We start from the raw sequence: 26,395 nt of genomic DNA on the forward strand, positions 1-26,395 counted from the left end.
ATAACCCATCAGTGGGAGGGGCTATAGGAGGATGGGCCCATTGTAATGGCTGGAATGGTATTGAAGGAAAGGAGCCGAACATGTGGTTTCCATATGGTTGATGTGTTCCAGCCATTACAATGAGCCCGTCCTCCTATAGCTCCTCCCACCAGCCTCCACTGTAACATATATATATTATAAACCTCTTTCATTTGACTGGATCATACGCATCCATGAAATGCATGTTTAGGTTGGTATTACTATCCATTACTCTCCATGCATGACATATAGGCTCAGTTATGCATGTTGTGGATGAGCCCTTCACTATGTGTTCTCTGGAAACAGAGAACCTTCCTCTGTGTAGTGTTGTAGTGTATTTCATATGTACAGTTAAACACACAAGGGTCCTTGTGGGTGATCTGAATGCGTAGGGCCATTGTTCCCTCTGTTTAGCACAGTGATATTCAGATGATAATATACACAGCTCTGTTGTGAAATCAGCATGTTCCCCATTCAAATGACTGGAGAGCCTACTAACCTACAGTAAACTACACATCTTTGTCAAGACACGCTTTTCTCAGAAACTTCATTCTTATTGGAACTCTTTTCCCATTATGGTGCAGAGTTAGAACACAGAGACTACATTCTTATTGGAACCCTTTCCCATTATGGTGCAGAGTTAGAACACAGAGACTACATTCTTATTGGAACCCTTTCCCATTATGGTGCAGAGTTAGAACACAGAGACTACATTCTTATTGGAACCCTTTCCCATTATGGTGCAGAGTTAGAACACAGAGACTACATTCTTATTGGAACTCTTTTCCCATTATGGTGCAGAGTTAGAACACAGAGACTACATTCTTATTGGAACCCTTTCCCATTATGGTGCAGAGTTAGAACACAGAGACTACATTCTTATTGGAACTCTTTTCCCATTATGGTGCAGAGTTAGAACACAGAGACTACATTCTTATTGGAACTCTTTTCCCATTATGGTGCAGAGTTAGAACACAGAGACTACATTCTTATTGGAACTCTTTTCCCATTATGGTGCAGAGTTAGAACACAGAGACTACATTCTTATTGGAACCCTTTCCCATTATGGTGCAGAGTTAGAACACAGAGACTACATTCTTATTGGAACCCTTTCCCATTATGGTGCAGAGTTAGAACACAGAGACTACATTCTTATTGGAACTCTTTTCCCATTGTGGTGCAGAGTTAGAACACAGAGACTACATTCTTATTGGAACCCTTTTCCCATTATGGTGCAGAGTTAGAACACAGAGACTACATTCTTATTGGAACTCTTTTCCCATTATGGTGCAGAGTTAGAACACAGAGACTACATTCTTATTGGAACCCTTTTCCCATTATGGTGCAGAGTTAGAACACAGAGACTACATTCTTATTGGAACTCTTTTCCCATTATGGTGCAGAGTTAGAACACAGAGACTACATTCTTATTGGAACTCTTTTCCCATTATGGTGCAGAGTTAGAACACAGAGACTACATTCTTATTGGAACTCTTTTCCCATTATGGTGCAGAGTTAGAACACAGAGACTACATTCTTATTGGAACTCTTTTCCATTATGGTGCAGAGTTAGAACACAGAGACTACATTCTTATTGGAACTCTTTTCCATTATGGTGCAGAGTTAGAACACAGAGACTACATTCTTATTGGAACTCTTTTCCCATTGTGGTGCAGAGTTAGAACACAGAGACTACATTCTTATTTGGAACTCTTTTCCCATTGTGGTGCAGAGTTACAACACAGAGACTACATTCTTATTGGAACTCTTTTCCCATTATGGTGCAGAGTTAGAACACAGAGACTACATTCTTATTGGAACTCTTTTCCCATTATGGTGCAGAGTTAAAACACAGAGACTACATTCTTATTGGAACTCTTTTCCCATTGTGGTGCAGAGTTAGAACACAGAGACTACATTCTTATTGGAACTCTTTTCCCATTATGGTGCAGAGTTAGAACACAGAGACTACATTCTTATTGGAACTCTTTTCCCATTATGGTGCAGAGTTAGAACACAGAGACTACATTCTTATTGGAACTCTTTTCCCATTATGGTGCAGAGTTAGAACACAGAGACTACATTCTTATTGGAACTCTTTTCCCATTATGGTGCAGAGTTAGAACACAGAGACTACATTCTTATTTGGAACTCTTTTCCCATTATGGTGCAGAGTTAGAACACAGAGACTACATTCTTATTGGAACTCTTTTCCATTATGGTGCAGAGTTAGAACACAGAGACTACATTCTTATTGGAACTCTTTTCCCATTATGGTGCAGAGTTAGAACACAGAGACTACATTCTTATTGGAACTCTTTTCCCATTGTGGTGCAGAGTTAGAACACAGAGACTACATTCTTATTGGAACTCTTTTCCCATTATGGTGCAGAGTTAGAACACAGAGACTACATTCTTATTGGAACTCTTTTCCCATTATGGTGCAGAGTTAGAACACAGAGACTACATTCTTATTGGAACTCTTTTCCCATTGTGGTGCAGAGTTAGAACACAGAGACTACATTCTTATTGGAACTCTTTTCCCATTATGGTGCAGAGTTAGAACACAGAGACTACATTCTTATTGGAACTCTTTTCCCATTATGGTGCAGAGTTAGAACACAGAGACTACATTCTTATTGGAACCCTTTTCCATTATGGTGCAGAGTTAGAACACAGAGACTACATTCTTATTGGAACTCTTTTCCCATTATGGTGCAGAGTTAGAACACAGAGACTACATTCTTATTGGAACTCTTTTCCCATTATGGTGCAGAGTTAAAACACAGAGACTACATTCTTATTGGAACCCTTTCCCATTATGGTGCAGAGTTAGAACACAGAGACTACATTCTTATTGGAACTCTTTTCCCATTATGGTGCAGAGTTAGAACACAGAGACTACATTCTTATTGGAACTCTTTTCCCATTATGGTGCAGAGTTAGAACACAGAGACTACATTCTTATTGGAACTCTTTTCCATTATGGTGCACTACTTTTGACCAGAGCATGGGCCCAGAGACGGGCCAAGCCTTTTGGGGGTCCCCCTTGGAGGTCAGGGTGACTATCAAAATCAATGGGCTTCCTCTGTAGGTCAGGGTGACTAACACAATCAATGGGCTCCCCCTGTAGGTCAGGGTGACTAACAAAATCAATGGGCTCCCCCTGTAGGTTAGGGCCCCTGTGTATTCAGCCATGATTACTACACTTTTAGATAGCTGGCTATGCTATTTACCAATCCAAAACTTGTTAGCTGACATCAGTGTAGTCTGCTGAGGGGAGGATTGCTCATAATAATGGCTGGAACGGAGTGAATGGAATGGCATCAAACACATGGGAACCATGGGAACCCTGTGTTTGGTGTACATGGGAACCATGGGAACCCTGTGTTTGGTGTACATGGGAACCATGGGAACCATGTGTTTGGTGTACATGGGAACCATGGGAACCCTGTGTTTGGTGTACATGGGAACCATGGGAACCCTGTGTCTGGTGTACATGGGAATCCTGTGTTTGGTGTACATGGGAACCATGGGAACCCTGTGTCTGGTATCATTCCGCTCCAGCCATTACCACGAGTCCGTCCTTCCCAATTAAGGTTCCACCAACCTCCTGTGGCTGACAAGTTATGAGTGGCATAACGAGAGAGAAACTGCTCGTCGGCTTGTTGTTGTTGTGTTCTACGTGAGATAAATAGTCTTCTGGTGGTGGCATAACGAGAGAAAAGTGCACTCTGACAAGCAGACAAATGCACAATTGCGAAAAACAAAACAAAATAAAATTGGTTTTAATGGCCTTTGTTAGAGGGGAATCCCAGCTTTCCTACCAGATTTATTTGTAAACTCTGAACTGTTGGCTGTGAGTGGGGTTAGATGCACTTGTAGGGCAACTTGGGGGTGAAACACCACCCTACATCAAAAGATTTGTCGAGGAGTGACTTTTTTATTAGAGAGATGATATTTTAACTTGAGCAAGAGTATTGGCTTAGTTTTTTTCACTTAGTGCACTGTTACATGCTTTGGACTTTAACTTAATATTTAAATTAATATTTAGAGGTTAGACTTTAGCACGTATAGCTCGTTAGCACCAGGTGCGCACCCGAGAGCTTCAAGATCCTTGGTGTCCACATCAACAACAAACTAGAATGGTCCAAACACACCAAGACAGTCGTGAAGAGGGCACGACCAAACCTATTCCCCCTCAGGAAACTAAAAACGATTTGGCATGGGTCCTAAGATCCTCAAAGGTTCTACAGCTGCAACAGAGAGCATCTTGACTGGTTGCATCACTGTCTGGTACGGCAATTGCTCGGCCTCTGACCGCAAGGCACTTCAGAGGGTAGTGCGTACGGCCCAGTACATCACTGGGGCTAAGCTTCCTGTCATCCAGGACCTCTATACCAGGTGGTGTCAAAGGAAGGCCCTAAAAAAAGACCCCAGCCACCCCCAGTCATAGACTGTTCGCTCTACTACCGCATGGCAAGCGGTACCGGAGTGCCAAGTCTAGGACAAAAAGGCTTCTCAACAGTTTTTACCCCCAAGCCATAAGACTCCTGAACATGTAACCAGATGGTTACCCGGACTATTTGCATTGTGTGCCCCCTCCCAACCCTTCTTTTACGCAGCTGCTACTCTCTGTTTATCATACACTGCTCAAAAAAATGGGAACACTAAAATAACACATCCTAGATCTGAATGAATTAAATATTCTTATTAAATACTTTTTTATTTACATAGTTGAATGTGCTGACAACAAAACCACACAAAAATGATCAATGGAAATCAAATTTATCAACCCATGGAGGTCTGGATTTGGAGTCACACTCAAAATTAAAGCGGAAAACCACACTACAGGCTGATCCAACTTTGATGTAATGTCCTTAAAACAAGTCAAAATTAGCCTCAGGAGTGTGTGTGGCCTCCACGTGCCTGTATGACCTCCCTACAACGCCTGGGCATGCTCCTGATGAGGTGGCGGATGGTCTCCTGAGGGATCTCCTCCCAGACCTGGACTAAAGCATCCCCCACCTCCTGGACAGTCTGTGGTGCAATGTGGCGTTGGTGGATGGAGCGAGACATGGTGTCCCAGATGTGCTCAATTGGATTCCAGTCTGGGGAACAGGCGGGCCAGTCCATAGCAGCAATGCCTTCCTCTTGCAGGAACTGCTGACACACTCCAGCCACATGAGGTCTAGCATTGTCTTGCATTAGGAGGAACCCAGGGCCAACCGCACCAGCATATGGTCTCACAAGGGGTCTGAGGATCTCATCTCGGTACCTAATGGCAGTCAGGCTACCTCTGGCGAGCACATGGAGGGCTGTGCGGCCCCCCCAAAGAAATGACACCGTACACCATGACTGACCCACCGCCAAACCGGTCATGCTGGAGGATGTTGCAGGCAGCAGAACATTCTCCATGGCGTCTCCAGACTCTGTCACGTGCTCAGTGTGAACCTGCTTTCATCTGTGAAGAGCACAGGGCGCCAGTGGCGAATTTACCAATCTTGGTGTTCTCTGGCAAATGCCAAACGTCCTGCACGGTGTTGGGCTGTAAGCACAACCCCCACCTGTGGACGTCGGGCCCTCATACCACACCTCATGGAGTCTGTTTCTGACCGTTTGAGCAGACACATGCACATTTGTGGCCTGCTGGAGGTCATTTTGCAGGGCTCTGGCACTGCTCCTCCTGCTCCTCCTTGCACAAAGGCGGAGGCTGTTGCCCTCCTACGGCCTCCTCTATGTCTCCTGATGTAGAGTTCTCCTACGTTCTGGACAACACAGCCCATAAAACCCCTACGTTCTGGACGACACAGCCCATAATACCCCTACGTTCTGGACAACACAGCCCATAATACCCCTTCGTTCTGGACAACACAGCCCATAATACCCCTTCGTTCTGGACAACACAGCCCATAATACCCCTACGTTCTGGAGAACACAGCCCATAATACCCCTACGTTTTGGACAACACAGCCCATAATACCCCTACGTTCTGGACAACACAGCCCATAATACCCCTACGTTCTGGACAACACAGCCCATAATACCCCTACGTTCTGGACAACACAGCCCATAATACCCCTACGTTCTGGACAACACAGCCCATAATACCCCTACGTTCTGGACAACACAGCCCATAATACCCCTACGTTCTGGACAACACAGCCCATAATACCCCTACGTTCTGGACAACACAGCCCATAATACCCCTACGTTCTGGACAACACAGCCAGTCAACGGCCATATAATGGAGAAACTGAATGAGCATTGTTACTCACCTTTGTACACCATGCGATTTAAATCTAATGTTTAATCCATATTTCACCACAGAATTAACAGTAAACATTGAAACGTCGGACTATAATGACCTCTAATACGCTGGGAAAGTGACCTGCTTGTCCTGCTTACTTCCTGGATCCAGTCCCATACTGTTTCTGAATGGACTTTTCCATTTGCTCTACCATGACAAAAATGTAAAACGAAATTGATCCAGAAGCTGTCACACATTCCCAGCGTATATTGAAAGCAGTCTCTCTGTGTTTCTGGTAAAGACAAGGTAAAACCTGACCTCTGTGTTATGGCTAATTCTCTTGGTTTATTGGGTTGTATTTGACGACAAACCTCTTATCATCCAATGTGGAACAGTGATTAGCCCTGGTCAAAGAGCTGGACTGGGTTCTAGTCTGTCGGTTAGTGAATACACAGCTGAGGGGTGGGTTTGATTTATTTGTTTATTTTTTAAATACCTTTTATTTAACTAGGCAAGTCAGTTAAGAACATATTCTTATTTTCAACGACGGCCTACTGGGGGAACAGTGGATTAACTGTTCAGAGGCAGAACGACAGATTTTTACCTTGTCAACTCGGGATTCAATCTTGCAACCTTTCGGTTACTTGTCCAAAGCTCTAACCACTAGGCTACCTGCCCCCCTCTAACCACTAGGCTACCTGCCGCCCCCCTCTAACCTCTGGGCTACCTGCCCCCCTCTAACCACTAGGCTACCTGCCGCCCCCCTCTAACCTCTGGGCTACCTGCCCCCCTCTAACCACTAGTCTATCTGCCGCCCCCCTCTAACCTCTGGGCTACCTGCCCCCCTCTAACCACTAGTCTACCTGCCGCCCCCCTCTAACCTCTGGGCTACCTGCCCCCCTCTAACCTCTGGGCTACCTGCCCCCCTCTAACCACTAGTCTACCTGCCCCCCCCCCCCTCTAACCACTAGTCTACCTGCCCCCCTCTAACCACTAGTCTACCTGCCCCCCTCTAACCACTAGTCTACCTGCCCCCCCTCTAACCACTAGTCTACCTGCCCCCCTTTAACCACTAGTCTACCTGCCACCTCTGGTTACCTGGACTGGTTTAGTTGAAGGTTTTTGTACTACTCTAGAGTAGAGTGGCTGTACTCCTCAGTGAGAGGACAGACAAGATTCCTAGAGAGCGTTGTTGAATCACTGAATTGAATGCACTTCTAAAACCTCATTAGGTATGTTTACATGCACAGTAATCATTCGATGGTGAACTGATTATGGCAGTAGGCAGATTATGCAATAGTCATGTGAACTCTTTACACTGCTTATCTTAATCGGCCAAAGGTCAAAATCAAAGTAAGCGTATGAATATTAAAGCACCTGTTTTTTTTCTGAGCAATCTGTCATATTATTAGGACATGTAAACACCTTAATCTGCACTCCAGAGGTGTATTTAATCTGGTCGTGTGTTAGTTCCAGAGGTGTATTTAATCTGGTCGTGTGTTAGTTCCAGAGGTGTATTTAATCTGGTCGTGTGTTAGTTCCAGAGGTGTATTTAATCTGGTCGTGTGTTAGTTCCAGAGGTGTATTTAATCTGGTCGTGTGTTAGTTCCAGAGGTGTATTTAATCTGGTCGTGTGTTAGTTCCAGAGGTGTATTTAATCTGGTCGTGTGTTAGTTCCAGAGGTGTATTTAATCTGGTCGTGTGTTAGTTCCAGAGGTGTATTTAATCTGGTCGTGTGTTAGTTCCAGAGGTGTATTTAATCTGCTCGTGTGTTAGTTCCAGAGGTGTATTTAATCTGGTCCTGTGTTAGTTCCAGAGGTGTATTTAATCTGGTCGTGTGTTAGTTCCAGAGGTGTATTTAATCTGGTTGTGTGTTAGTTCCAGAGGTGTATTTAATCTGGTCCTGTGTTAGTTCCAGAGGTGTATTTAATCTGGTCGTGTGTTAGTTCCAGAGGTGTATTTAATCTGCTCGTGTGTTAGTTCCAGAGGTGTATTTAATCTGGTCCTGTGTTAGTTCCAGAGGTGTATTTAATCTGGTCCTGTGTTAGTTCCAGAGGTGTATTTAATCTGGTCGTGTGTTAGTTCCAGAGGTGTATTTAATCTGGTCCTGTGTTAGTTCCAGAGGTGTATTTAATCTGGTCGTGTGTTAGTTCCAGAGGTGTATTTAATCTGCTCGTGTGTTAGTTCCAGAGGTGTATTTAATCTGGTCCTGTGTTAGTTCCAGAGGTGTATTTAATCTGGTCCTGTGTTAGTTCCAGAGGTGTATTTAATCTGCTCGTGTGTTAGTTCCAGAGGTGTATTTAATCTGGTCCTGTGTTAGTTCCAGAGGTGTATTTAATCTGGTCCTGTGTTAGTTCCAGAGGTGTATTTAATCTGGTCCTGTGTTAGTTCCAGAGGTGTATTTAATCTGGTCCTGTGTTAGTTCCAGAGGTGTATTTAATCTGCTCCTGTGTTAGTTCCAGAGGTGTATTTAATCTGGTCCTGTGTTAGTTCCAGAGGTGTATTTAATCTGGTCCTGTGTTAGTTCCAGAGGTGTATTTAATCTGGTCGTGTGTTAGTTCCAGAGGTGTATTTAATCTGCTCGTGTGTTAGTTCCAGAGGTGTATTTAATCTGCTCGTGTGTTAGTTCCAGAGGTGTATTTAATCTGCTCGTGTGTTAGTTCCAGAGGTGTATTTAATCTGCTCGTGTGTTAGTTCCAGAGGTGTATTTAATCTGCTCGTGTGTTAGTTCCAGAGGTGTATTTAATCTGCTCGTGTGTTAGTTCCAGAGGTGTATTTAATCTGGTCCTGTGTTAGTTCCAGAGGTGTATTTAATCTGGTCCTGTGTTAGTTCCAGAGGTGTATTTAATCTGCTCGTGTGTTAGTTCCAGAGGTGTATTTAATCTGCTCGTGTGTTAGTTCCAGAGGTGTATTTAATCTGCTCGTGTGTTAGTTCCAGAGGTGTATTTAATCTGGTCCTGTGTTAGTTCCAGAGGTGTATTTAATCTGGTCCTGTGTTAGTTCCAGAGGTGTATTTAATCTGGTCCTGTGTTAGTTCCAGAGGTGTATTTAATCTGCTCGTGTGTTAGTTCCAGAGGTGTATTTAATCTGGTCCTGTGTTAGTTCCAGAGGTGTATTTAATCTGCTCGTGTGTTAGTTCCAGAGGTGTATTTAATCTGCTCGTGTGTTAGTTCCAGAGGTGTATTTAATCTGGTCCTGTGTTAGTTCCAGAGGTGTATTTAATCTGGTCCTGTGTTAGTTCCAGAGGTGTGTTTAATCTGGTCATGTGTTAGTTCCATGAGGGAAGTGAGTTCAGAACTACTGGCTTTATCCTTCTTAGAAGTAGTTTTCACATACAAACTTTATATGTCTGAACTCAGAGTCAAATATGCTTCCTAAAAATGACAGTTGCTGTGGTAGAATGTTTATTCTGATTGTTGATGTTCTGCTTTCATCAGAGTACCATCAGGCAGACTGATTTCAGATGTGTCCATGGAAACAGGATGATTAGGGGAATCCGTCTTCTTGCAAAGCATGTAAACGTTTTAATCCAACTATTATATTAACCCGACTGTCCACAATAATGTGATATATATAAATAACTGTACTCATTTAGTTTTTTTACCTTTTATATGAACAGTTTTTTTCCTCATTGAGATAACATCTCTTTTCCAAGAGAGACCTGGTCCAATAGCAGCAGGGGGAACAACGTTTTCAGACAAAACAACTTGCATACACTAACACAACATTAAACAAAACTATAAACACACATACAGTACAACAATGACATTTTACGTTTAAAAACACAAACACCTTGACTAAAAACAGCTGTCTTAAAGACATTTACACTCTTCTATGACATATATACATCGATCAAGTGTTTAAACTCCACCAACGAAACTAGATCATCACATTTTAAAATGTAACTAAAGCTATTTCTACCATGACCTGTTCTAATGTTTGGTACTGTTAGAAGTAAATCAGAATGGGACCGTAACTGATATTTATCTACTGATCTGACTCAAAAAGAACAGAGATAAAGTGGCATTTTATCCAATATGACCTTATAAATCAGTGTATACCGGGGTTTAATCCTACAATATGACCTTATAAATCAGTGTATACCGGGGTTTAATCCTACAATATGACCTTATAAATCAGTGTATACCAGTGTTTAAGCCTACAATATGACCTTATAAATCAGTGTATACCAGTGTTTAATCCTACAATATGACCTTATAAATCAGTGTATACCGGGGTTTAATCCTACAATATGACCTTATAAATCAGTGTATACCGGTGTTTAAGCCTACAATATGGCCTTATAAATCAGTGTATACCAGTGTTTAAGCCTACAATATGACCTTATAAATCAGTGTATACCGGGGTTTAATCCTACAATATGACCTTATAAATCAGTGTATACCGGTGTTTAAGCCTACAATATGGCCTTATAAATCAGTGTATACCGGGGTTTAATCCTACAATATGACCTTATAAATCAGTGTATACCGGTGTTTAAGCCTACAATATGGCCTTATAAATCAGTGTATACCAGTGTTTAAGCCTACAATATGACCTTATAAATCAGTGTATACCGGGGTTTAATCCTACAATATGACCTTATAAATCAGTGTATACCGGTGTTTAAGCCTACAATATGGCCTTATAAATCAGTGTATATAAGTGTTTAAGCCTACAATATGACCTTATAAATCAGTGTATACCAGTGTTTAAGCCTACAATATGACCTTATAAATCAGTGTATACCGGGGTTTAATCCTACAATATGGCCTTATAAATCAGTGTATACCGGGGTTTAATCCTACAATATGACCTTATAAATCAGTGTATACCAGGGTTTAATCCTACAATATGGCCTTATAAATCAGTGTATACCAGGGTTTAAGCCTACAATATGACCTTATAAATCAGTGTATACCAGGGTTTAAGCCTACAATATGATCTTATAAATCAGTGTATACCAGGGTTTAATCCTACAATATGGCCTTATAAATCAGTGTATACCAGGGTTTAATCCTACAATATGACCTTATAAATCAGTGTATACCAGTGTTTAAGCCTACAATATGACCTTATAAATCAGTGTATACCGGGGTTTAATCCTACAATATGGCCTTATAAATCAGTGTATACCGGGGTTTAATCCTACAATATGACCTTATAAATCAGTGTATACCAGGGTTTAATCCTACAATATGGCCTTATAAATCAGTGTATACCAGGGTTTAAGCCTACAATATGACCTTATAAATCAGTGTATACCAGGGTTTAAGCCTACAATATGATCTTATAAATCAGTGTATACCAGGGTTTAATCCTACAATATGGCCTTATAAATCAGTGTATACCAGGGTTTAATCCTACAATATGGCCTTATAAATCAGTGTATACCAGGGTTTAAGCCTATGCAAGGTCAATGACGACCAGCCAACAGCACTGTAGAGATCACAATGATGTGTTTGGTTGGTAATGAACCTGAGGGCTGCATGATATACTGAATCAAGGGCTCTCAGGGTAGTGGTTGAGGCCTGCATATATATATATATATATATATATATATATATTACATTACAGTGCCTTGCGAAAGTATTCGGCCCCCTTGAACTTTGCGACCTTTTGCCACATTTCAGGCTTCAAACATAAAGATATAAAACTGTATTTTTTTGTGAAGAATCAACAACAAGTGGGACACAATCATGAAGTGGAATGACATTTCTTGGATATTTCAAACTTTTTTAACAAATCAAAAACTGAAAGATTGGGCGTGCAAAATTATTCAGCCCCTTTACTTTCAGTGCAGCAAACTGTCTCCAGAAGTTCAGTGAGGATCTCTGAATGATCCAATGTTGACCTAAATGACTAATGATGATAAATACAATCCACCTGTGTGTAATCAAGTCTCCGTATAAATGCACCTGCACTGTGATAGTCTCAGAGGTCCGTTAAAAGCGCAGAGAGCATCATGAAGAACAAGGAACACACCAGGCAGGTCCGAGATACTGTTGTGAAGAAGTGTAAAGCCGAATTTGGATACAAAAAGATTTCCCAAGCTTTAAGCATCCCAAGGAGCACTGTGCAAGCGATAATATTGAAATGGAAGGAGTATCAGACCACTGCAAATCTACCAAGACCTGGCCGTCCCTCTAAACGTTCAGCTCATACAAGGAGAAGACTGATCAGAGATGCAGCCAAGAGGCCCATGATCACTCTGGATGAACTACAGAGATCTACAGCTGAGGTGGGAGACTCTGTCCATAGGACAACAATCAGTCGTATATTGCACAAATCTGGCCTTTATGGAAGAGTGGCAAGAAGAAAGCCATTTCTTAAAGATATCCATAAAATGTGTCGTTTAAAGTTTGCCACAAGCCACCCGGGAGACACACCAAACATGTGGAAGAAGGTGCTCTGGTCAGATGAAACCAACATTGAACTTTTTGGCAACAATGCAAAACGTTATGTTTGGTGTAAAAGCAACACTGCTCATCACCATGAACACACCATCCCCACTGTCAAACATGGTGGTGGCAGCATCATGGTTTGGGCCTGCTTTTCTTCAGCAGGGACAGGGAAGATTGTTAAAATTGATGGGAAGATGGATGGAGCCAAATACAGGACCATTCTGGAAGAAAACCTGATGGAGTCTGCAAAAGACCTGAGACTGGGACGGAGATTTGTCTTCCAACAAGACAATGATCCAAAACATAAAGCAAAATCTATAATGGAATGGTTCAAAAATAAACATATCCAAGTGTTAGAATGGCCAAGTCAAAGTCCAGACCTGAATCCAATCGAGAATCTGTGGAACGAACTGAAAACTGCTGTTCACAAATGCTCTCCATCCAACCTCACTGAGCTCGAGCTGTTTTGCAAGGAGGAATGGGAAAAAATGTCAGTCTCTCGATGTGCAAAACTGATAGAGACATACCCCAAGCGACTTACAGCTGTAATCGCAGCAAAAGGTGGCGCTACAAAGTATTAACTTAAGGGGGCTGAATAATTTTGCATGCCCAATTTTTCAGTTTTTGATTTGTTAAAAAAGTTTGAAATATCCAATAAATGTCGTTCCACTTCATGATTGTGTCCCACTTGTTGTTGATTCTTCACAAAAAAATACAGTTTTATATCTTTATGTTTGAAGCCTGAAATGTGGCAAAAGGTCGCAAAGTTCAAGGGGGCCGAATACTTTCGCAAGGCACTGTATATATATATGTGGCAAGAAGGTTTGCTGTGTCTGTCAGCGTAGTGTCCAGAGCATGGAGGCGCTACCAGGAGACAGGCCAGTACATCAGGAGACGTGGAGGAGGCCGTAGGAGGGCAACAACCCAGCAGCAGGACCGCTACCTCCGCCTTTGTGCAAGGAGGAGCACTGCCAGAGCCCTGCAAAATGACCTCCTGCAGGCCACAAATATGCATGTGTCTGCTGATACGGTCAGAAACAGACTCCATGAGGGTGGTATGAGGGCCCGACGTCCACAGGTGGGGGTTGTGCTTACAGCCCAACACCGTGCAGGATGTTTGGCATTTGCCAGAGAACACCAAGATTGGCAAATTCGCCACTGGCGCCCTATGCTCTTCACAGATGAAAGCAGGTTCACACTGAGCACATGTGACAGACGTGACAGAGTCTGGTGACGCCGTGGAGAACGTTCTGCTGCCTGCAACATCCTCCAGCATGACCGGTTTGGCGGTGGGTCAGTCATGGTGTGGGGTGGCATTTCTTTGGGGGGGCCGGACAGTCCTCCATGTGCTCGCCAGAGGTAGCCTGACTGCCATTAGGTACCGAGATGAGATCCTCAGACCCCTTGTGAGACCATATGCTGGTGCGGTTGGCCCTGGGTTCCTCCTAATGCAAGACAATGCTAGACCTCATGTGGCTGGAGTGTGTCAGCAGTTCCTGTAAGAGGAAGGCATTGATGCTATGGACTGGCCCGCCCGTTCCCAGACCTGAATCCAATCGAGCACATCTGGGACATCATGTCTCGCTCCATCCACCAACGCCACGTTGCACCACAGACTGTCCAGGAGTTGGTGGATGCTTTAGTCCAGGTCTGGGAGGAGATCCCTCAGGAGACCATCCGCTACCTCATCAGGAGCATGCCCAGGCGTTGTAGGGAGGTCATACAGGCACGTGGAGGCCACACACACTACTGAGCCTCATTTTGACTTGTTTTAAGGACATTACATCAAAGTTGGATCAGCCTGGTCAGCCTTGGATCAGCCTGGTTTTCCACTTTAATTTTGAGTGTGACTCCAAATCCAGACCTCCATGGGTTGATAAATTGTAAATAAGAATGTGTTCTTAACTGACTTGTTAAATAAAAGGTATTAAAAAAAAAATAGGTCAGTTCTGCTTTTTGACCCAAACAGGGGAGGGGGGGGGGGGGGTATTGACATCAGGAAGTAACTCCCTTTGGCTGGTCAACTGACCCACCTTATTTTCACTCATCTCCCAGGTCGACCCGTGTTAAAGGAAATGGAAGTGAAAGCAGGGCCTCGTCTGTAGGCCTAAAAACATGAAATTGTGTACGATATCATTACATCAAGGGCAGCCTAGTGGTTAAGAGCAGTGGGCCAGTAACCGAAGGGTCGCTGGTTCAAATGTCAGGCAAAAATACATCCGCAGGTGCCCCTCCAATTGACTCAAGTGATGTGAACCAGCCTATCAGAAGCTTCTAAATCCATGACATCATTTTCTGGAATATTCCAAGCTGTTTAAAGGCACAGTCAACTTAGTGTGTGTAGACTTCTGACACACTGGAATTGTGATACAGTGAAATAATCTGTCTGTAAATAATTGTTGGAAAAATGACTTGTGTCATGCACAAAGTAGATGTTCGAAACGATTTGCCAAAACTATAGTTTGTTAACAAGAAATGTGTGGAGTGGTTGAAAAACAAGTTTTAATGACTCCAACCTAAGTGTATGTCAACTTAGGACTTCAACTGTATCTAATGTGTCATTAAACCAGGTGTGTCTGTATCTCTCCCTTCCAGCTGAACTCCCTCCCCCCTACACAGCCATCGCCAGTCCCGACCCAGGGGGGGTACCCGTCATCAACTGCCGGGTGTGTCAGTCTCTCATTAACCTGGATGGCAAGCTTCATCAGCACGTGGTGAAGTGTACTGTGTGCAACGAGGCCACGGTAAGACTCAACTGCACTTCTGTATGTGTGTATGTGTGTATCTGGTGAGACCATGCAGACTCCCTGCTGCTACTGATGATGATTCTACTGCTTTGTCAATTCTCATCCTACTGTTGCTTCACTGGTCTCTCTGTCTCTCTCTGTCTCTATCTCTCTCTCTCTCTGTCTCTCTCTCTCTCTATTCAATTGACTTTATTGACATGGCAAGTTCATTATTACTTACATTGTCAAAGTATACATATTGAAAAATATAAATAAAATGAAAATATATATATATATATAAACTATATTTATATATAAATAAATGGTGGGACCAACAGCAATAATAATAGTAGTAGTGGACATGGGATTACCATTAACAACAACTACAACAATGTTAATGAGAACAACAATACATTAAAGCAATGGTAGTAGACCAGTGTCAACCTGACTGAGAAGACACATGACCTGGTAGTATACCAGTGTCAACATGACTGAGAAGACACATGACCTGGTAGTAGACCAGTGTCAACATGACTGAGAAGACACGTGACCTGGTAGTAGACCAGTGTCAACATGACTGTGAAGACACATGACCTGGTAGTAGACCAGTGTCAACATGACTGAGAAGACACATGACCTGGTAGTAGACCAGTGTCAACATGACTGAGAAGACACATGACCTGGTAGTAGACCAGTGTCAACATGACTGAGAAGACACATGACATGGTAGTAGACCAGTGTCAACATGACTGAGAAGACACATGACCTGGTAGTAGACCAGTGTCAACATGACTGAGAAGACACATGACCTGGTAGTAGACCAGTGTCAACATGACTGAGAAGACACAGGACCTGGTAGTAGACCAGTGTCAACATGACTGAGAAGACACATGACCTGGTAGTAGACCAGTGTCAACATGACTGAGAAGACACATGACCTGGTAGTAGACCAGTGTCAACCTGACTGAGAAGACACATGACCTGGTAGTATACCAGTGTCAACATGACTGAGAAGACACATGACCTGGTAGTAGACCAGTGTCAACATGACTGAGAAGACACATGACCTGGTAGTAGACCAGAGTCAACATGACTGAGAAGACACATGACCTGGTAGTAGACCAGTGTCAACATGACTGAGAAGACACATGACCTGGTAGTAGACCAGTGTCAACATGACTGAGAAGACACGTGACCTGGTAGTAGACCAGTGTCAACATGACTGAGAAGACACATGACCTGGTAGTAGACCAGAGTCAACATGACTGAGAAGACACGTGACCTGGTAGTAGACCAGTGTCAACATGACTGAGAAGACACGTGACCTGGTAGTAGACCAGTGTCAACATGACTGAGAAGACACATGACCTGGTAGTAGACCAGTGTCAACATGACTGAGAAGACACATGACCTGGTAGTAGACCAGTGTCAACATGACTGAGAAGACACAGGACCTGGTAGTAGACCAGTGTCAACATGACTGAGAAGACACAGGACCTGGTAGTAGACCAGTGTCAACATGACTGAGAAGACACGTGACCTGGTAGTAGACCAGAGTCAACATGACTGAGAAGACACATGACCTGGTAGTAGACCAGTGTCAACATGACTGAGAAGTCACATGACCTGGTAGTAGACCAGTGTCAACATGACTGAGAAGACACGTGACCTGGTAGTAGACCAGTGTCAACATGACTGAGAAGACACGTGACCTGGTAGTAGACCAGTGTCAACATGACTGAGAAGACACGTGACCTGGTAGTAGACCAGAGTCAACATGACTGAGAAGACACGTGACCTGGTAGTAGACCAGTGTCAACATGACTGAGAAGACACGTGACCTGGTAGTAGACCAGTGTCAACATGACTGAGAAGACACATGACCTGGTAGTAGACCAGTGTCAACATGACTGAGAAGACACATGACCTGGTAGTCGACCAGTGTCAACATGACTGAGAAGACACATGACCTGGTAGTAGACCAGTGTCAACATGACTGAGAAGACACAGGACCTGGTAGTGGCCCAGTGTCAACATGACTGAGAAGACACAGGACCTGGTAGTAGACCAGTGTCAACATGACTGAGAAGACACGTGACCTGGTAGTAGACCAGTGTCAACATGACTGAGAAGACACGTGACCTGGTAGTAGACCAGTGTCAACATGACTGAGAAGACACGTGACCTGGTAGTAGACCAGTGTCAACATGACTGAGAAGACACATGACCTGGTAGTAGACCAGAGTCAACATGACTGAGAAGACACATGACCTGGTAGTAGACCAGTGTCAACATGACTGAGAAGACACATGACCTGGTAGTAGACCAGTGTCAACATGACTGAGAATACACGTGACCTGGTAGTGGACCAGTGTCAACATGACTGAGAAGACACGTGACCTGGCAGTAGACCAGTGTCAACATGACTGAGAAGACACATGACCTGGTAGTAGACCAGTGTCAACATGACTGAGAAGACACATGACCTGGTAGTAGACCAGTGTCAACATGACTGAGAAGACACGTGACCTGGTAGTAGACCAGTGTCAACATGACTGAGAAGACACATGACCTGGTAGTGGCCCAGTGTCAACATGACTGAGAAGACACAGGACCTGGTAGTAGACCAGTGTCAACATGACTGAGAAGACACGTGACCTGGTAGTAGACCAGTGTCAACATGACTGAGAAGACACGTGACCTGGTAGTAGACCAGAGTCAACATGACTGAGAAGACACATGACCTGGTAGTAGACCAGTGTCAACATGACTGAGAAGACACGTGACCTGGTAGTAGACCAGTGTCAACATGACTGAGAAGACACATGACCTGGTAGTAGACCAGTGTCAACATGACTGAGAAGACACATGACCTGGTAGTAAACCAGAGTCAACATGACTGAGAAGACACGTGACCTGGTAGTAGACCAGTGTCAACATGACTGAGAAGACACATGACCTGGTAGTAGACCAGAGTCAACATGACTGAGAAGACACGTGACCTGGTAGTAGACCAGTGTCAACATGACTGAGAAGGCACGTGACCTGGTAGTAGACCAGTGTCAACATGACTGAGAAGACACATGACCTGGTAGTAGACCAGAGTCAACATGACTGAGAAGACACGTGACCTGGTAGTAGACCAGTGTCAACATGACTGAGAAGACACATGACCTGGTAGTAGACCAGAGTCAACATGACTGAGAAGACACGTGACCTGGTAGTAGACCAGTGTCAACATGACTGAGAAGACACGTGACCTGGTAGTAGACCAGTGTCAACATGACTGAGAAGACACGTGACCTGGTAGTAGACCAGTGTCAACATGACTGAGAAGACACATGACCTGGTAGTAGACCAGAGTCAACATGACTGAGAAGACACATGACCTGGTATGAAAGACAAGACAAAACTACATGGGAAATATTATCGACATTACTTTGCACTTTTCACTGGCTGTCCCTCAGGTTGTGGCAGGAGGACACATATTTGGCTGCCAAAACGGCACATTTTGGCTTTTCACCCAATAAATATTTGATTTTTTCTTCATATTTTATAGTTTCAAATTCTTTGTATTGAGTTATAATTTTGGGAAATAAATATTCTCTTAGGTCTGAGTATTTGTCACAGTGTAATAGGAAATGCAGCTCTGTCTCTACCTCTCCCCTGGAGCAGAGTGAGCACAACCTGTCCTCTCTGGGCAGCCAGGTTTGTCTGTGACGACGGGTCTCTATAGCCAGACTGTCCTCTCTGGGCAGCCAGGTTTGTCTGACGACCGGTCTCTATAGCCAGACTGTCCTCTCTGGGCAGCCAGGTTTGTCTGTGACGACCGGTCTCTATAGCCAGACTGTCCTCTCTGGGCAGCCAGGTTTGTCTGTGACGACCGGTCTCTATAATCAAATCAAATCAAATCAAATCAAATTTTATTTGTCACATACACATGGTTAGCAGATGTTAATGCGAGTGTAGCGAAATGCTTGTGCTTCTAGTTCCGACAATGCAGTAATAACAAGTAATCTAACTAACAATTCCAAAACTACTGTCTTGTACACAGTGTAAGGGGATAAAGAATATGTACATAAGGATATATGAATGAGTGATGGTACAGAGCAGCATAGGCAAGATACAGTAGATGGTATCGGGTACAGTATGTACAAATGAGATGAGTATGTAAACAAAGTGGCATAGTATAGTATAAAGTGGCTAGTGATACATGTATTACATAAGGATACCGTCGATGATATAGAGTACAGTATATACGTATGCATATGAGATGAATAATGTAGGGTAAGTAACATTTATATAAGGTAGCATTGTTTAAAGTGGCTAGTGATATATTTACATCATTTCCCATCAATTCCCATTATTAAAGTGGCTGGAGTTGAGTCAGTGTCAGTGTGTTGGCAGCAGCCACTCAGTGTTAGTGGTGGCTGTTTAACAGTCTGATGGCCTTGAGATAGAAGCTGTTTTTCAGTCTCTCGGTCCCAGCTTTGATGCACCTGTACTGACCTCGCCTTCTGGATGATAGCGGGGTGAACAGGCAGTGGCTCGGGTGGTTGATGTCCTTGATGATCTTTATGGCCTTCCTGTGACATCGGGTGGTGTAGGTGTCCTGGAGGGCAGGTAGTTTGCCCCCGGTGATGCGTTGTGCAGACCTCACTACCCTCTGGAGAGCCTTACGGTTGAGGGCGGTGCAGTTGCCATACCAGGCGGTGATACAGCCCGCCAGGATGCTCTCGATTGTGCATCTGTAGAAGTTTGTGAGTGCTTTTGGTGACAAGCCAAATTTCTTCAGCCTCCTGAGGTTGAAGAGGCGCTGCTGCGCCTTCTTCACGATGCTGTCTGTGTGAGTGGACCAATTCAGTTTGTCCGTGATGTGTACGCCGAGGAACTTAAAACTTGCTACCCTCTCCACTACTGTTCCATCGATGTGGATAGGGGGGTGTTCCCTCTGCTGTTTCCTGAAGTCCACAATCATCTCCTTAGTTTTGTTGACGTTGAGTGTGAGGTTGTTTTCCTGACACCACACTCCGAGGGCCCTCACCTCCTCCCTGTAGGCCGTCTCATCGTTGTTGGTAATCAAGCCTACCACTGTTGTGTCGTCCGCAAACTTGATGATTGAGTTGGAGGCGTGCGTGGCCACGCAGTCGTGGGTGAACAGGGAGTACAGGAGAGGGCTCAGAACGCAACCTTGTGGGGCCCCAGTGTTGAGGATCAGCGGGGAGGAGATGTTGTTGCCTACCCTCACCACCTGGGGGCGGCCCGTCAGGAAGTCCAGTACCCAGTTGCACAGGGCGGGGTCGAGACCCAGGGTCTCGAGCTTGATGACGAGCTTGGAGGGTACTATGGTGTTGAATGCCGAGCTGTAGTCGATGAACAGCATTCTCACATAGGTATTCCTCTTGTCCAGATGGGTTAGGGCAGTGTGCAGTGTGGTTGAGATTGCATCGTCTGTGGACCTATTTGGGCGGTAAGCAAATTGGAGTGGGTCTAGGGTGTCAGGTAGGGTGGAGGTGATATGGTCCTTGACTAGTCTCTCAAAGCACTTCATGATGACGGATGTGAGTGCTACGGGGCGGTAGTCATTTAGCTCAGTTACCTTAGCTTTCTTGGGAACACTTTCTATAGCCAGACTGTCCTCTCTGGGCAGCCAGGTTTGTCTGTGATGACCGGTCTCTATAGCCAGACTGTCCTCTCTGGGTTTGCCTGTGACGACCGGTCTCTATAGCCAGACTGTCCTCTCTGGACAGCCAGGTTTGTCTGTGACGGCCGGTCTCTATAGCCAGACTGTCCTCTCTGGACAGCCAGGTTTGTCTGTGACGACCGGTCTCTATAGCCAGACTGTCCTCTCAGGACAGCCAGGTTTGTCTGTGACGACCGGTCTCTATAGCCAGACTGTCCCCTCTGGACAGCCAGGTTTGTCTGTGACGACCGGTCTCTATAGCCAGACTGTCCTCTCTGGACAGCCAGGTTTGTCTGTGACGACCGGTCTCTATAGCCAGACTGTCCTCTCTGGACAGCCAGGTTTGTCTGTGACGACCGGTCTCTATAGCCAGACTGTCCTCTCTGGGCAGCCAGGTTTGTCTGTGACGACCGGTCTCTATAGCCAGACTGTCCTCTCTGGGCAGCCAGGTTTGTCTGTGACGACCGGTCTCTATAGCCAGACTGTCCTCTCTGGGCAGCCAGGTTTGTCTGTGACGACCGGTCTCTATAGCCAGACTGTCCTCACTGAGTCTGTACCTAGTCAATCTTTTCCTCAGTTTTCTATCAGTCACAGTGGTCAGATTATCTGCCACCATGTACTGTCTGTTTAGAGACATAGTTTACTTTGATTTTTTGTGGTGTCTTTCCAATAGGTGATATATTTTTATTTTTGTTTTGTGATGATTTGGTTGGTCCAGATTTTCTGAGTGCTGTCCTGAGGCTCTATGGGGTTGTTTTGGGTTGGTGAACTGAGCCTCAGAACCAGCTGGCTGATTGCTGTCCTGAGGCTCTATGGGGTTGGTTTGGGTTAGTGAACTGAGCCTCAGAACCAGCTGGCTGATTGCTGTCCTGAGGCTCTATGGGGTTGGTTTGGGTTGGTGAACTGAGCCTCAGAACCAGCTGGCTGAGGGGACTCGTCTCTTGTTTCATCTCTTGACATTGTAGAGCTGTGTGATGGAATGTTTTGGGGTCACTTGTTTTTAGATGGTTGTAAAATTTGATGGCTCTTTTCTCTATTCAAATGAGGAGGGGGTTTTGGCCCAGTTCTGCTCTACGTGCGTTATTTGGAGTTTTTCTTTGGACTTGCGATACAGTCTTGCACTCTTAGTGTCGATAACAGATTAATAACACTGTTATTAACGTGTTATTACATACGAATGTAGTAACTACTCTACAACTGCATGGTCATGGAGTTGAGCTGGGGTTTGTTGTTACGCGAGTGGACTAAAGATTGTAGCCTCGTTTAAACCAGACAGATGTTGCTAGCTCAAATTCTGTTTCGCGTACCACAAGTGAAGTGAAACAAATTGCGAGTGCGGTGTTTCAGTCTGGTTTTCACGAGGCGATAAAGATGGTTCCTTCTTCTACGACAGCGTGGAGCCACAGTACCACAGCCAGTAGTTTCCTCAGTCGTCTCAGCTGAGACGGATCAAATAGTCAGTCAGTCGATCCGTGCGTGCCGAGGCTGACCCCTCAACAAGACGGTGTTAGTAGCAGTCTTGTACTGCCGTGCTCTGCTCTGTCGAAACTCAACCAGGGCTTGTAACACGAGAATCCAGGGACATGACTCAGCAAAATGACCAACTAATTGGAATGGAATTGGGTGTGTCTCCTGTGAATAAGAGTGTTTGTAACGAGACTCTGTAATGAGAGTTGGGAAGTAAGTTCAGGGAGTGTTTTAATAAAATAAATGGAACAGCACACAGACAGGAAACACTAACAGCACACAGACAGAAAACACTAACAGCACACAGACAGGAAACAGAAACAGCGACGCCTGGGAAGGACTGACAGATATATATCCCTCCCACCATCGTTACACGAGGCGTCAGACCCACCTGGACTCCATATATATGTGTGTGTATGTATATATATATATATATATATATATATATATATATATATATGGAAGGTAATCAGGGAAGTGATGGGGTCCAGGTGAGTCTGCAGGTACGTGTAACAATGGTGTGTGTGTATATGTGTGGGGTCCAGGTGAGTCTGCAGGTACGTGTAACGATGATGTGTGCCATAAGGAGCAGCCTGGTGACCTAGAGTCCGGAGAGGGATTACACGTGACAGTGTTATTGTGATTGTGTTTTTATTATGTGGTTTTACTGTGTAATTTACTAGCAATTAAATGGTTTAAAATGGATTTAAACCTAGTTCAAAGTGCTTTCTTTCTTTCAGCCCATCAAAAACCCACCGACTGGGAAGAAGTATGTACGCTGTCCCTGTAACTGTCTCCTCATCTGCAAAGACTCATCTAGGAGGATAGGATGCCCCAGACCCAACTGGTAGGTGATAGGATGCCCCACCACAGACCCAACTGGTAGGGGATAGGATGCCCCAGACCCAACTGGTAGGTGATAGGATGCCCCAGACCCAACTGGTAGGTGATAGGATGCCCCAGACCCAACTGGTAGGTCAGAGTTCACGGCAGGCAGCTCTTTCTGTCTGTCCACAGCAGCCCCAGGAATTCATACAGGGTTTCTGGTCCAGTAGTTAAACCCTTGCTGGTCTAGAGTCCAGTAGATGGACCCTTGCTGGTCTAGAGTCCAGTAGATGGACCCTTGCTGGTCTAGAGTCCAGTAGATGAACCCTTGCTGGTCTAGAGTCCAGTAGATGAACCCTTGCTGGTCTAGAGTCCAGTAGATGAACCCTTGCTGGTCTAGAGTCCAGTAGATGAACCCTTGCTGGTCTAGAGTCCAGTAGATGAATCCTTGCTGGTCTAGAGTCCAGTAGATGAATCCTTGCTGGTCTAGAGTCCAGTAGATGAATCCTTGCTGGTCTAGAGTCCAGTAGATGAATCCTTGCTGGTCTAGAGTCCAGTAGATGAATCCTTGCTGGTCTAGAGTCCAGTAGATGAATCCTTGCTGGTCTAGAGTCCAGTAGATGAATCCTTGCTGGTCTAGAGTCCAGTAGATGAATCCTTGCTGGTCTAGAGTCCAGTAGATGAATCCTTGCTGGTCTAGAGTCCAGTAGATGAATCCTTGCTGGTCTAGAGTCCAGTAGATGAATCCTTGCTGGTCTAGAGTCCAGTAGATGAATCCTTGCTGGTCTAGAGTCCAGTAGATGAATCCTTGCTGGTCTAGAGTCCAGTAGATGAATCCTTGCTGGTCTAGAGTCCAGTAGATGAATCCTTGCTGGTCTAGAGTCCAGTAGATGAATCCTTGCTGGTCTAGAGTCCAGTAGATGAATCCTTGCTGGTCTAGAGTCCAGTAGATGAATCCTTGCTGGTCTAGAGTCCAGTAGATGAATCCTTGCTGGTCTAGAGTCCAGTAGATGAATCCTTGCTGGTCTAGAGTCCAGTAGATGAATCCTTGCTGGTCTAGAGTCCAGTAGATTAATCCTTGCTGGTCTAGAGTCCAGTAGATTAATCCTGGTAGCCTTTTTAAAACAGCCTGATGGATGTTCTTCAATACGGAAATGTTCAAGACCATGAATCCAATAACAAACTGACCATCAGTAACCAACTGACAATAGTACCTCTTACCTGGGAAACATGGGTAAACAAAAACGATCCATCACTACTGTATGGTAACCCCTCCTCCTCTGTGTGCCCCGCCTCCTACAGCAGACGCATCATCAACCTGAGCCCGGTGATGGTGATTCCAGAGGAGCAGCCGGCCCAGCCGGCCCTGCCAGTCCAGCCTGAGGGCACGAGGGTGGTCTGTGGCCACTGTGGAAACGCCTTCCTTGTATGTGGCCAATCAGTGTGTCCTCTGAGCAGCAGTCAGCTCCTTCTGGCCTATTAGAGACTAGCCTGTATTCATAAAGTATCTCAGAGTGGTAGTGCTGGTCTAGGATCAGGTCTCCCTTGTCCAATCCTTATAATCGAAAAGGCAAAACAGCACTCCTACACTGAGACGCTTAATAAATGTGTTGTGCAGTCTTGCCAACGACAGTGATCATAGGAGTTTGGCAAGACAGCACAAACCGATCTGGGACCAGGCTAATAATGCAAAGACTGTGTGTGTGGTTCTCAGTGCTTGACTTGGGATGTCATTTTTTTCAAGTTGATCCATTCACAGAAATTCCCAAATGACAATATGCTACAGAGACAGACCTCTGATTATTGTTAAGGGTTGATACACAGTTTGACAGATGGAATTTCAGGACTTTTCCACGACTTGTTGTGACTTTTCCACGACTTGTTGTGACTTTTCCACGACTTGTTGTGACTTTTCCACGACTTGTTGTGACTTTTCCACGACTTGTTGTGACTTTTCCACGACTTGTTGTGACTTTTCCACGACTTGTTGTGACTTTTCCATGACTTGGAGTGACTTTTCCACGACTTGTTGTGACTTTTCCACGACTTGTTGTGACTTTTCCATGACTTGGAGTGACTTTTCCATGACTTGTTGTGACTTTTCCACGACTTGTTGTGACTTTTCCATGACTTGTTGTGACTTTTCCACGACTTGGAGTGACTTTTCCATGACTTGGAGTGACTTTTCCATGACTTGTTGTGACTTTTCCATGACTTGTTGTGACTTTTCCATGACTTGGAGTGACTTTTCCATGACTTGTTGTGACTTTTCCACGACTTGTTGTGACTTTTCCATGACTTGTTGTGACTTTTCCACGACTTGTTGTGACTTTTCCATGACTTGGAGTGACTTTTCCACGACTTGTTGTGACTTTTCCACGACTTGTTGTGACTTTTCCATGACTTGGAGTGACTTTTCCACGACTTGTTGTGACTTTTCCATGACTTGGAGTGACTTTTCCATGACTTGTTGTGACTTTTCCACGACTTGTTGTGACTTTTCCATGACTTGTGACTTTTCCACGACTTGGAGTGACTTTTCCATGACTTGGAGTGACTTTTCCATGACTTGTTGTGACTTTTCCATGACTTGTTGTGGCTTTTCCATGACTTGGAGTGACTTTTCCATGACTTGTTGTGACTTTTCCATGACTTGGAGTGACTTTTCCATGACTTGTTGTGATTTTTCCACGACTCATCGTGACTTTTCCATGACTTGGAGTGACTTTTCCATGACTTGGAGTGAGTCAAAACTCAGTTTTTCACAATTCCTGACATTTAATCCTAGTAAAAATTCCCTGTCTTAGGTCAGTTAGGATCACCACTTTATTTTAAGAATGTGAAATGTCAGAATAATAGTAGAGAGAGTGATTTATTTCAGCTTTTATTTCTTTCATCACATTCCCAGTGGGTCAGAAGTTTACATACACTCAATTAGTATTTGGTAACATTGCCTTTAAATTGTTTAACTTGGGTCAAAAGTTTCAGGTAGCCTTCCACAAGCTTCCCACAATAAGTTGGG

General features: G+C 44.5%; 1 protein-coding gene across 3 annotated transcripts in view; it reads left to right on the top strand.

Annotated features, from left to right (window-relative positions):
* Positions 1-26,395, top strand: part of LOC110487822 (phosphatidylinositol-4,5-bisphosphate 4-phosphatase 2) — a 35,416-nt gene that overhangs the window by 764 nt on the left and 8,257 nt on the right. For all 3 annotated transcript variants that reach the window (XR_016493760.1, XM_036970805.2, XM_090228531.1), the window contains exons 2-4: positions 15,268-15,416; positions 23,289-23,395; positions 24,676-24,799. Coding sequence is in view for 2 of the 3 variants with exons in the window: in XM_036970805.2 (XP_036826700.1) it covers positions 15,268-15,416; positions 23,289-23,395; positions 24,676-24,799 (380 nt within the window). In the remaining variant the exon portion in view is untranslated. The remainder of the gene's footprint in view (positions 1-15,267; positions 15,417-23,288; positions 23,396-24,675; positions 24,800-26,395) is intronic.

Source organism: Oncorhynchus mykiss, chromosome 30 (genome assembly GCF_057628025.1).
Source record: "Oncorhynchus mykiss isolate SJ-2025 chromosome 30, ASM5762802v1, whole genome shotgun sequence".
NCBI classification, from domain to species: domain Eukaryota; kingdom Metazoa; phylum Chordata; class Actinopteri; order Salmoniformes; family Salmonidae; genus Oncorhynchus; species Oncorhynchus mykiss.